This window comes from Leiobunum rupestre, chromosome 1 (assembly GCF_980474605.1).
Source record: "Leiobunum rupestre chromosome 1, qqLeiRupe1.1.hap1, whole genome shotgun sequence".
Classification (NCBI taxonomy): Eukaryota; Metazoa; Arthropoda; class Arachnida; order Opiliones; family Sclerosomatidae; genus Leiobunum; species Leiobunum rupestre.
Window position 1 is genome coordinate 17732555 of NC_143384.1, and position 13105 is coordinate 17745659.

A 13105-nucleotide genomic window follows, 5' to 3' on the forward strand; every position below is an offset into this window, starting at 1 on the left:
TGAACTTAATAACTCGTTTTCAGTCTGTTATATTACTCCTAGTAGGCTAAGAATGTAAATATTATACTCCTTGGAGTGTTTGATTTGTACCTTCTTAGACTCGCAAATACGACAAACCAATCAAGGAACGAAATAGGCCGTGGAACTAGTGGGTGCCACAATAATGTGAGTCACGGCCAACTATGATCAAGTGCTACCATGCTATAGCGAGTAATCAAAGCTGACCGTACTTGTGTACCATAATTTTCTTAAAAATTCGATAGCTTTTGGGCGGTGGCGTAGCAACCGGGGGGGACAAGGGGACAATGTCCTCCCCCTAAAACATTGTGAATTTGTTATTCAAAGCATTATGAAAAAGATACATTTGTCGTTTAAAACGTTTAACTAAGTAAGAGCAAATTATTTCTACCAGGGGACCACACCTGTGTTTGTCTCTCCTGGAAATATTGTGAATTTGTTTTTACAACTATCATGAAAAAGATAAATTTTTCGTTCAAAACGTTTATCAACGAAGTAAGAGCGAATTCAACTTTCGAGTTTCGGTCAAAATGAAATGAAATAAAATTTCCTAATATTTGTCCACTTTAAAAATATCACTAGCTGGGGTACCCGGTAATATACCAAATTGTATAATCAAGGTTGAAACGCCAGTGACAAAAATTCTACACGTTGAAGTAGAAAACAGAACGATGCGATTACTGTCTCATTATAACCAACTGGTTATTGACAATATTAACCAATTGTAAAACTTTGTTTATGCTCTTTCTGATTTGATTAGTATTTTCCGAAGCGTCACCCATAAAGTTGATTTTCAAAATATAGCTACGGTAGCTTACGTGAAGATAGTATATTTCAAAATATAGTTAGTCCATAACTGAACTATTTACAAAATCAATGAGATATAGATAATTAACTATTTATAATTGTTTGTATAAAACTATAACCGTTAAATGAGTAGGATTTTGATTTTTCCAGACAACTAGGGGCCTGTTGGAAAAGCCCTAGCCAAATTGCTAGCCCATAGAATTTAACATGTGCGATTCTAGCAAAGCAGACTTTTGCAACGGGCACTAGGTTATCAGGTTTGCCAGATAATCCTTTCTTGAGCCTCTCTGGTTCGTGAAAAATCGGGCCAAACCCTCTGCATCTCTATACACAAAAGCAAATAGGCACATAAGTAGTATTTTATAGAATGGTCTATTTAAGTTTTGTTACATCTCTTTTGAAAGATAAAAATAATGAATGAAATCCGTACGAAATTAACGTATAATTTTTTGTTCGCAGGTATTTGGGCATGGTGGGGGTATCCCTGCACCCTCTGCCGAACCAACTGCCTCCGCTGCCCGGCGGACTGGCGCAGCCACCGCAGGCGGGCACGTCCCAGCACCAGCTCCCCAACTCGGTGTCTGGGATGATGGCGGGCGGCGGCGAGCACCTGATGCTCTCCAACTACGACGACCACGACCAGCCGAACCTGACTCCGGTCGAGGCGGGAGTGGCGTCCGACGCCAGCGGCCACAGCCCGCCGCCGCAGCGCCCGGCCGACTCGCAGCGTGGCGCGGCGGGCAACGCGGTCGGCGAGATCATCTGCTCGTCGGTGCCGGGGCTGGTGAGCCGGCAGCGGCAAGTGTGCGAGGACCATCCCGACGCCATGCGCGCGCTCAGCCTGGGGGCGAGACGCGGCATCCTCGAGTGCCAGCACCAGTTCCGCAACGAAAGGTGGAATTGCACCACCGAAAAGAACGTCAGCGTCTTCGGCACCACTCTACAGAGAGGTCGTTCACGTTCTTTACACATTTTTATTTGGTTTTCGGTGTTTGTTTGTTTATTGTTTGTTTTAGTTAGAGACGGTGGGAGTGTTTTTTGTCGTTGTTTTCTGACTCACTAATATTTGGTTCGCGACTTTACTACTGGTTTGGGGTACAAATATTTATTATATCATTATTTATTTATGATATATTGATATAATTAGAGATTTATTCGTGTTTTTAATTAATATAAATATATCGCGAATAAATCTCGAAATTAATCAGTTTTTCACGATTTATTCACATTTTATCTCTTTATTCACGAAATATTTATTTATTCGAGAAATATTTATTTATTCGAGAAATATTTATTTATTCGAGAAATATTTATTTATTCGAGAAATATTTATTTATTCGAGAAATATTTATTTATTCACGATATATTTATTTATTCACGATATATTTATTTATTCACGATATATTTATTTATTCACGATATATTTATTTATTCACGATATATTTATTTATTCACGATATATTTATTTATTCACGATATATTTATTTATTCACGATATATTTATTTATTCACGATATATTTATTTATTCACGATATATTTATTTATTCACGATATATTTATTTATTCACGATATATTTATTTATTCACGATATATTTATTTATTCACGATATATTTATTTATTCACGATATATTTATTTATTCACGATATATTTATTTATTCACGATATATTTATTTATTCACGATATATTTATTTATTCACGATATATTTATTTATTCACGATATATTTATTTATTCACGATATATTTATTTATTCACGATATATTTATTTATTCACGATATATTTATTTATTCACGATATATTTATTTATTCACGATATATTTATTTATTCACGATATATTTATTTATTCACGATATATTTATTTATTCACGATATATTTATTTATTCACGATATATTTTTCTGTTTATTCACGATATTTTTATCTATTTATTATTCACGATATTTTTATCTATTTATTATTCACGATATATTTATCTATTTATTATTCACGATATTTTTATCTATTTATTATTCACGATATTTTTATCTATTATTCACGATATTTTTATCTATTTATTATTCACGATATTTTTATCTATTTATTATTCACGATATATTTATCTATTTATTATTCACGATATTTTTATCTATTTATTATTCACGATATATTTATCTATTTATTATTCACGATATTTTTATCTATTTATTATTCACGATATATTTATCTATTTATTAAGAATAGTTTTATCTATTTATTCACGATATCTTTATATATAAATGTATAAGTTGAGTTTTCTTGGATGAAAAATATTAATAGAGAAAATTTTAATATTAATTAATATATATTTAAATTATCTTAGAAGACATTTTGTACTAAATTAATTATTAACCTTAATCACTATTCAAGGAAAAGATAGAATCACTTAAAAAAATTCAATTTTGAAAATAAAGGATACGATCGAAAATTAAGTAATAAAATAACCAACATTTTAATTAATAATTATAATTACCGATTGCTAAATTAAAATATTCCAATATTTACTTGTATATAATTTTTTCGAACAATGATCCTAGTGCGAACGAAACCCGGTCTCTTTCTATTATACTTCTCAGTTTTATTTTTGGGCAGTTATTTTTTAATAATAATAATAGCTAAAAAAAAGTGCCCCCGCAGATATCGTGACGTGGGATTAAATTGAGGTTTAATCTCGGGCTGCCCCCCCCCCTGCCCAAATTCTCCGATTTTTCCCCCTAAAGCCCTTTTGAATCCTCCCCCCGGTTTTTTCTTAAAGCCCGCCATTGCCCCCGTGTTCTTTTCGTCCCCCTTGGCGTGATTTTAACCCCCCGGCCGCTGTGATACAGCTAATTACATGTACTTCCGTCTAGATCGTGGTCTCGTCGTCAGTGCCGCGTTACCTCACCTGCTATTAGCTGGATCTTCTTCCGCCCCGTTCGGATTGCCCGCTTTGAAGTTAAACGCGCTAAACTAAGGCAAATTTCAGATAATTTGTCGGCTTCAATTTGCTGGTTATTGGTCGCTGTATTTGGACCAATAAACGGTCCTGGTGTAGTTTGATTGATGGGGATGTTCCCAATATTTTGATTTGATTTTAATTTATGTCAAAAACAACAATCAAACCAACTCTTATTATTTGATTCGTTAATTTTTGTCAACCAAAACATCTTAAATTTAATATAATTCGTAAAAAATTTTCATCAAGTACTTCACAAAAATTTTGATTCGTTTAATTTTTGTAAATTATTTAATCAAACGATCAAGCTTACGAATGTTTTTATTTTTTTCCATACCAACATATCCTACTAACGCTTAAAAATACGTTTTTCCAGTTATTAAAATCTATTTTTCCAATTCTAAAATCTATTTTTCCAGCTATAAAATCTATTTTCCAGCTATAAAATCTATTTTTTCCAGCTATAAAATCTATTTTTTCCAGCTATAAAATCTATTTTTCCAGCTATAAAATCTATTTTTCCAGCTATGAAATCAATTTATCCAGTTATAAAATCTATTTATCCAGTTATAAAATCTATTTATCCAGTTATAAAATCTATTTATCCAGTTATAAAATATATTTATCCAGTTATAAAATCTATTTATCCAGTTATAACATCTATTTATCCAGTTATAACATCTATTTATCCAGTTATAACATCTATTTATCCAGTTATAACATCTATTTATCCAGTTATAACATCTATTTATCCAGTTATAACATCTATTTATCCAGTTATAACATCTATTTATCCAGTACTAAAATCTATTTTTCCAGAGCTATAAAATCTATTTATCCAGTTCTAAAATCTATTTTTCCAACTATAAAATCTATTTATCCAGTTATAAAAACTATTTTTCCAGTACTAAAATCTATTTATCCATTTATAAAATCTATTTTTCCAGTACTAAAATCTATTTTTCCAGTACTAAAATCTATTTATCGAGTACTAAAATCTATTTTTCCAGCTATAAAAACTATTTTTCCAGTAGTAAAATCTATTTATCAATTTATAAAATCTATTTTTCCAGTACTAAAATCTATTTTTCCAGTACTAAAATCTATTTATCGAGTACTAAAATCTATTTTTCCAGCTATAAAAACTATTTTTCCAGTAGTAAAATCTATTTATCAATTTATAAAATCTATTTTTCCAGTACTAAAGTCTATTTTTCCAGTACTAAAATCTATTTTTTCAGTACTAATTTCTATTTATCGAGTACTAAAATCTATTTTTCCAGCTATAAAAACTATTTTTCCAGTAGTAAAATCTATTTATCAATTTATAAAATCTATTTTTCCAGTACTAAAGTCTATTTTTCCAGTACTAAAATCTATTTATCGAGTACTAAAATCTATTTTTCCAGCTATAAAATCTATTTATCCAGTTATAATATCTATTTATCCAGCTATAATATCTATTTTTCCAGTTATAAAATCTACTTCTCCAGTTCTAAAATATACTTCTCCATTTTAAAAATCTACTCCTCCATTTTAAAAATCTACATCTCCAGTTTTAAAGATATTTTTAAGACATTTTTATGACACACTGACTAAATAATTTCTGAGTTGAATAGTCGAACGAAACTGAGTTTCACCTGCCAACGAAAACCCTTTAAGGTCGCCTTCCACTCACGCCTTTTCCAAATCCACGACATTAATTTTTATATATTTTTCCCAGCGTACCGCGAAATTTTAACGATTTAAAATTTCGTAGCCGCATATCGGTGCGAAATTGAAATAATAATCCAGTGTACGAAAAAAAAATGGAATGCCACAGGGGTCCATTTTTATTGTTTATGTTTTAATTGATTTAAATATAATTACTAGATTAGCTAGGCGGAGTCATTCGCAGTAGCGCCTCCGAGCGGTCATTTCGAGAAACTCGTTTTGGCGTAACATTACGTACGTCGAGGTTTCCTTTCTTTTTAATATAAATTTCGAGGGCCTCCTGGTATAGACGCGCGGTGATGTCAAAGCCGGGTTGGACTGAGTAGCGGCTACGTCGGAATATGCCCCCAAATGAAGTTTTAATGATTTCGAACGTGTTGCAATCTGGCTTAATCGACCTCGAATTTTTGATTAATTGTTATTTCCAATCATTTTTTTCCTCGCAAAAATTTGCTTCTCCCCACCAGGGATATTAATTTAATATTGTCCCCTCTGGTCTGAATTAGCCCCTGAGAACCTGGTTTCTACTTGGTTTTTCCCACTGCTTTCTTACTATCCTTCTTTTACTGGTAAAATTATTTAATTACGTCCCGTATGTCTGACGGGCATGTTTTTCTTTTATTCAAATGCGCTTACTTTACATTACTAAGGTACTAAATAACAACACTGTGTTGCGGTAATGTTTGGTTTTCATTTGTGAAATTAACACGCCTATTTTATATTTTATACATCGAAACAGTTCAGGGTAATTTAAATCTTAATGGTCCCAAGGTAATTTAAATCCGAATGGTCCCAAGGTAATTTAAATCTGAATGGTCCCAAGGAGGTAATTTAAATCTCAATGGTCCCAAGGTAATTTAAATCCGAATGTTCCCAAGGTAATTTAAATCTGAATGGTTCCAAGGTAATTTAAATCCGAATGGTTCCAAGGTAATTTAAATCCGAATGTTCCCAAGGTAATTTAAATCCGAATGGTCCCAAGGTAATTTAAATCTGAATGTTCCCAAGGTAATTTAAATCCGAATGTTCCCAAGGTAATTTAAATCCGAATGGTCCCAAGGTAATTTAAATCCGAATGTTCCCAAGGTAATTTAAATCCGAATGTTCCCAAGGTAATTTAAATCTGAATGGTTCCAAGGTAATTTAAATCCGAATGGTCCCAAGGTAATTTAAATCCGAATGGTCCCAAGTTAATTTCAATCCAAACAATCTCAAGTTAATTTCAATCCAAACAATCTCAAGTTAATTTCAATCCAAACAATCTCAAGTTAATTTCAATCCAAACAATCTCAAGTTCAATCCAAACAATCTCAAGTTAATTTCAATCCAAACAATCTCAAGTTAATTTCAATCCAAACAATCTCAAGTTAATTTCAATCCAAACAATCTCAAGTTAATTTCAATCCAAACAATCTCAAGTTAATTTCAATCCAAACAATCTCAAGTTAATTTCAATCCAAACAATCTCAAGTTAATTTCAATCCAAACAATCTCAAGTTAATTTCAATCCAAACAATCTCAAGTTAATTTCAATCCAAATAATCTCAAGTTAATTTCAATCCAAATAATCTCAAGTTAATTTCAATCCAAACAATCTCAAGTTAATTTCAATCCAAATAATCTCAAGTTAATTTCAATCCTAAAAATCTCAAATTAAATTTAATCCGAAAATAATCTCAAATTAATTTCAATCCGAAAATAATCTCAAATTAATTTCAATCCTAAAATAATCTCAAATTAAATTTAATCCTAAAATAATCTCAAATTGATTTTAATCCTAAAATAATCTCAAATTAATTTCAATCCGAAAATAATCTCAAATTAATTTCAATCCGAAAATAATCTCAAATTAATTTTAATCCAAAAATAATCTCAAATTGATTTTATTCCGAAAATAATCTCAAATTGATTTTCATCCGAAAATAATCTCAAATTGATTTCGATCCGAAAATAATCTCAAATTAATTTCAATCCTAAAATAATCTCAAATTAAATTTAATCCTAAAATAATCTCAAATTGATTTCGATCCGAAAATAATCTCAAATTGATTTCGATCCGAAAATAATCTCAAATTGATTTCGATCCGAAAATAATCTCAAATTTATTTCGATCCGAAAATAATCTCAAATTGATTTCGATCCGAAAATAATCTCAAATTGATTTCGATCCGAAAATAATCTCAAATTTATTTCGATCCGAAAATAATCTCAAATTGATTTCGATCCGAAAATAATCTCAAATTGATTTCGATCCGAAAATAATCTCAAATTGATTTCGATCCGAAAATAATCTCAAATTGATTTCGATCCGAAAATAATCTCAAATTGATTTCGATCCGAAAATAATCTCAAATTGATTTCGATCCGAAAATAATCTCAAATTGATTTCGATCCGAAAATAATCTCAAATTGATTTCGATCCGAAAATAATCTCAAATTGATTTCGATCCGAAAATAATCTCAAATTGATTTCGATCCGAAAATAATCTCAAATTGATTTCGATCCGAAAATAATCTCAAATTGATTTCGATCCGAAAATAATCTCAAATTGATTTCGATCCGAAAATAATCTCAAATTGATTTCGATCCGAAAATAATCTCAAATTGATTTCGATCCGAAAATAATCTCAAATTGATTTCGATCCGAAAATAATCTCAAATTGATTTCGATCCGAAAATAATCTCAAATTGATTTCGATCCGAAAATAAATCTCAAATTGATTTCGATCCGAAAATAAATCTCAAATTGATTTCGATCCAAAAGTTCAATCTAAGAAAAAGATCTTATCCAGCATTAAATAGGGTACCAGAATAGAAATCTAGGAAAATATGGCAGACGTCAGTATCCGTTAGAAAGGCGCTCAAAGAAGAAAAAGCTTATTCGTACAGATTAAAGGGGGGGAGGGGGGTGCAGTCGAGTCACTAATAGAATTAGTTACGTGTATATCAAAAAGACGAGAAAAATCCTGACGTCATTTTTTCACTTTTAGCGTTTGCAAGATTTGGCCGCAGGGGGGCCTACAGGGCCCCTTCTGCAATCGTCCGAATTAAATTTAAACCGTGGCCAGTCAGATCCGTATTTCCTCATTAAGAGAGAAATCAGCCGGAATATGTTCTCGTTGCAGTCATCCCGAGTCGCTTTCCTCTGATCTTTTCGGCGGCGCAAATAGCGCGCTTTTATTAGCGCGACACGCGCGCCCTCTGCCCGTGTTTTGTCTCACTCTCGGCCTCAATTCCGCCGCCCTCCCCCCTGTTTTATGAATGTCTCTGTCTTTATGACGGTAGAGGGAGCTGTCGCGTGTATCTGTATTCGGATGTCATGCATTCCTTGACCAATTAGCGCTGCCTATAACGCTACTTTGTCAAATTAGTGTTTAATAATCAACTAAACCAGAGGTTCTATAATTCCTATAAGATGCTATATTTTCCAAAATGTCCTATAAGATGCTATATTTTCAGAAATGTCCTATAAGATCCTATATTTTCAAAAATGTCCTATAATATCCTATATTTTCAAAAATGTCCTATAACATCCTATATTTTCAAAAATGTCCTATAACATCCTATATTTTCAAAAATGTCGTATAAGATGCTATATTTTCAGAAATGTCCTATAACATCCTATATTTTCAAAAATGTCGTATAAGATGCTATATTTTCAGAAATGTCCTATAAGATGCTATATTTTCAGAAATGTCCTATAAGACCCTATATTTTCAAAAATGTGCTATAGCATCCTATATTTTCAAAAATGTCCTATAACATCCTATATTTTCAAAAATGTCCTATAACATCCTATATTTTCAAAAATGTCCTATAACATCCTATATTTTCAAAAATGTCCTATAACATCCTATATTTTCAGAAATGTCCTATAACATCCTATATTTTCAAAAATGTCGTATAAGATGCTATATTTTCAGAAATGTCCTATAAGATGCTATATTTTCAGAAATGTCCTATAAGATTCTATATTTTCAGAAATGTCCTATAAGACCCTATATTTTACAAAATGTCCTATAACATCCTATATTTTCAAAAATGTCCTATAAGATTCTATATTTTCAAAAATGGCCTATAAGATGCTATATTTCCGAAAAAGGCCTTTAAGATGCTATATTTTCCAAAATTTCTTATAAGATCCTATATTTCCCAAAATTTCTTATAAGATCCTATATTTTCCAAAATGTCCTTTAAGATACTATATTTTCAAAAATATCCTATAAGATACTATATTTTCAAAAATATCCTATAAGATACTATATTTAAAAAAATGTCCTATAAGATACTATTTTTAGCAAAATCCCCAAAAAGTCATATATGATCGTATAGTCGTACAAAATCCAATAATTTTGATATTTACTCCTGGTATAAATTCCTATACAAAGTCATTCTAGTCTATCCTTTTGTTATTGTTAACATGGCTAGCTACTAGTTTATTTTTGGGTTAAAACGGTTAAATAGTTCCTATTTATTAAGTGAAAATCAAAAATTTATTTAACTAAATGTAGATTTTGTTTTTAAATGCATCAAGTTAGTAAATGAAATAGCATAAAAAATCCTGTAATTTTGAAAAATTAGTCCTATAAAGTCCTATATTTTTAAAAAACATAATCCTATTTTTCCTATGAAAAAAATGAAGATTCGAGTTTGGATCCTGAATAAACTTGACGTCAGGTTTTTCCGTTTTTGGATCTTTTCTGTTTTTGGAATTTTTGGTATTTTGTAAATTCGATTGTCGAATATTAACGGGCGAAAAAGAGGTTGTTTGGTGATACATTTTACTTTAAATTAAACCGGATAGCTACGCCTATATGGCGAGTTATTTGATTATTAGTTTTACCATATCATATCTTAACAATATTTTGATTCGTTAATTTTTCAATCAACATAATATCTTAACCAAAATTTTTATTCGTTAATATTTTTCAAACAAAATAGCTAAACAATATTTTGATTCGTTAGTTTTTTAAAGCCATTAAATATCTTAACAATATTTTAATTCGTTAATTTTGATAAATTATTTAATCAAACCACCATTATCTTACGAATATAAGTAGTACAAATAACAAAAATTATAATCGGACTGATGTTCAGAGTTACTGGGCAATCATGGTTTAGTTTTCAGTACAAAGCCACAGTGCACTATTTTTCTAATTTTCGGGGCGGAGCTTAGTTACGTTTTAATTATTTATTATTATTAAAATATAATAAAAAATTATGAGTAATATAATTTGTATTAATTATTTTCAAATTAGTATATAATTTAAATGTACAATGTTTAATATAAAAAGAATTAAATATTTGGGTATATATACATATCTTAATATTTAATTCTTTTTATATTAAACATTGTACATTTAAATTATATTTATATTTAACATTGTACATTTAAATTATATTTATATTTAACATTGTACATTTAAATTATATTTATATTTAACATTGTACATTTAAATTATATTTATATTTAACATTGTACATTTAAATTATATTTATATTAAACATTGTACATTTAAAGGAAAAGTTCAGGTTGGGTAAGATTTGGATTTATTTGAAAGATCATGTGTTTAAATAAACTCAAAAATATCAGTCGTAAAATTGTATCTTTTTTTAATGACGGGAAATTAATTTTTAAACGAGACAAATTTACCCGCCAAGCAATCTGCCATTTTGTTTCGCGGTGACGTTTTAGGACATTAATCACGCGCTGTTCGCGCTATTTTAGCGCGCTGTTCCCTGCGCGCGCTTGCTCCGCGTGCGGTCTGTGGAGGGAAGGCGAAAGAAAATGGCAGCTCGCTTGGCGGGTAAATTTCGCTCGTTTAAAAATTAATTTCTCGTCATTAAAAAACGATACAATTTTACGACTGATATTTTTGAGTATATTTAAACATGATCTTTGAAATAGACCCAAGTTTTACCCAACCTGCACTTTTCCTTTAATTATATTTATATTAAACATTGTACATTTAAATTATATTTATATTAAACATTGTACATTTAAATTATATTTATATTAAACATTGTACATTTAAATTATATTTATATTAAACATTGTACCTTTAAATCAAATTTATATTAAACATTGTACCTTTAAATCAAATTTATATTAAACATTGTACATTTAAATTATATTTATATTAAGCTATCACGGTATTGTGGTGCCATCTACGGCAGTTTTTGTAAGGCTGAATTTATTTTAGATACGCGGAAACTGGTAAGTGGAAATTAAAGACGAAGCATTTCTCTTTTCCAAAAGTAGATGGCGCGACGTCAGGCTTTCCCCTTCGGCGACAAATTTACTGAAGGATTGTATTCCGCGAAATATACGTTAGTGATAATTTGTTCCATAAACATAAAAAGTACATTTTCAAAAGAACCGTCCCAAGTAGAACTTTGGACCAATAAACTACGGGACTCGAATTTTACACCAAAATTACATCCTTCAAAATTGCGCTGGTGGGCGCAACAGCGCTCCTACCGAGAGAATCGCGAAACATTTCCACCCTACTACAAAGAACGCTGTAAGTTATATGTCGAGATAATGTTATTAATTTGATTTGGGTGGAAATATTTCCAATATGGAACACCGTGGCGCTGCAAGCGGCGCTCTTCGAAAATAACCAAGCAGGCAATATAGACTCTGATTCGATAGTTTATTTGTCCAATGACACATAAATGCCTTTATGAAAATATTGGTTGGAAATATTTCCAATATCTAACACCGTGGCGCTGTAAGCGGCGCTGTTATAAAAGAACCCAGCACACAATCTAGGTTCGGGTCCGGTAGTTTATTTGTCCAAGGTAATTTTTTCGATGGCCCCAATATATATTTATGGACCTACTCTTATTAAGAAAATAAAATCTAAAAAAACTTACATAAATCAAAGATTGTAGGAAAATGAAAACTTTGTTGGGGCCTCTTTCGAAAAGCGCCCCTGGCCAGAGCTAATTTCCCAATTGTGGAACAAATAGGAATGTAATATTTACTGGGTCTAGGTTCAAATCGTTCAATATCTTCCTGAGAAGAAAAAAATATTAATAGGTCAACACTTTATAAAGAAAAATTTCAAGTTTAGGTCTGGGTAATTTAATTAATACTACGGTTTTTCTGGAAATTGTCGTCGAATTATACTTCGTACGTGAAATAGCGACATATATAATCCGGAACACTTATATTTTCCAGATTTTGCCTCTGGTTGGAGTGGCCTGAGCTATTAAGCGTTTTGTGTATAGCTAGGGTGTCAAAGTTTAAATAAATTACGTTTTATGCCCCCCCCCTCCACCCCTCGACAGAAATACGCTCTCTAATTAGGGTTGGTGGTGGGGAGCCCATTTCCAAGGCGCGCATAATTGGAGTCTTTCCGATTTGTCTCGCTTCGTTTCGTGGGAAATTTCGAATTTGTTGCAGAAATTTCTGTTTGAGAATCTAATCAATGAAAAATCTGCTACCACTGGTTTTTTTAACGTAACTAGCGCCAATCTTCGCTGGCTTCTGTTAAGCCTGGTGGCAGATACGTGAAATTCGTTGGTAGTTTATACTCCCTTTAAATGAACCAAATTCACAAATCGCGTACAGGGAAACTAATATTTAGAGCGCAGCCATTAGAG

The 13105-nt window shown here is 31.2% G+C and overlaps 1 protein-coding gene across 1 annotated transcript in view; it reads left to right on the forward strand.

Annotated features, from left to right (window-relative positions):
• LOC149961225 (protein Wnt-16-like) overlaps positions 1 to 13105 on the forward strand; it is a 72772-nt gene that overhangs the window by 25569 nt on the left and 34098 nt on the right. The window contains exon 2 of the mRNA XM_090170313.1: positions 1285 to 1775. Within this exon, the coding sequence (XP_090026439.1) occupies positions 1285 to 1775 (491 nt within the window). The remainder of the gene's footprint in view (positions 1 to 1284; positions 1776 to 13105) is intronic.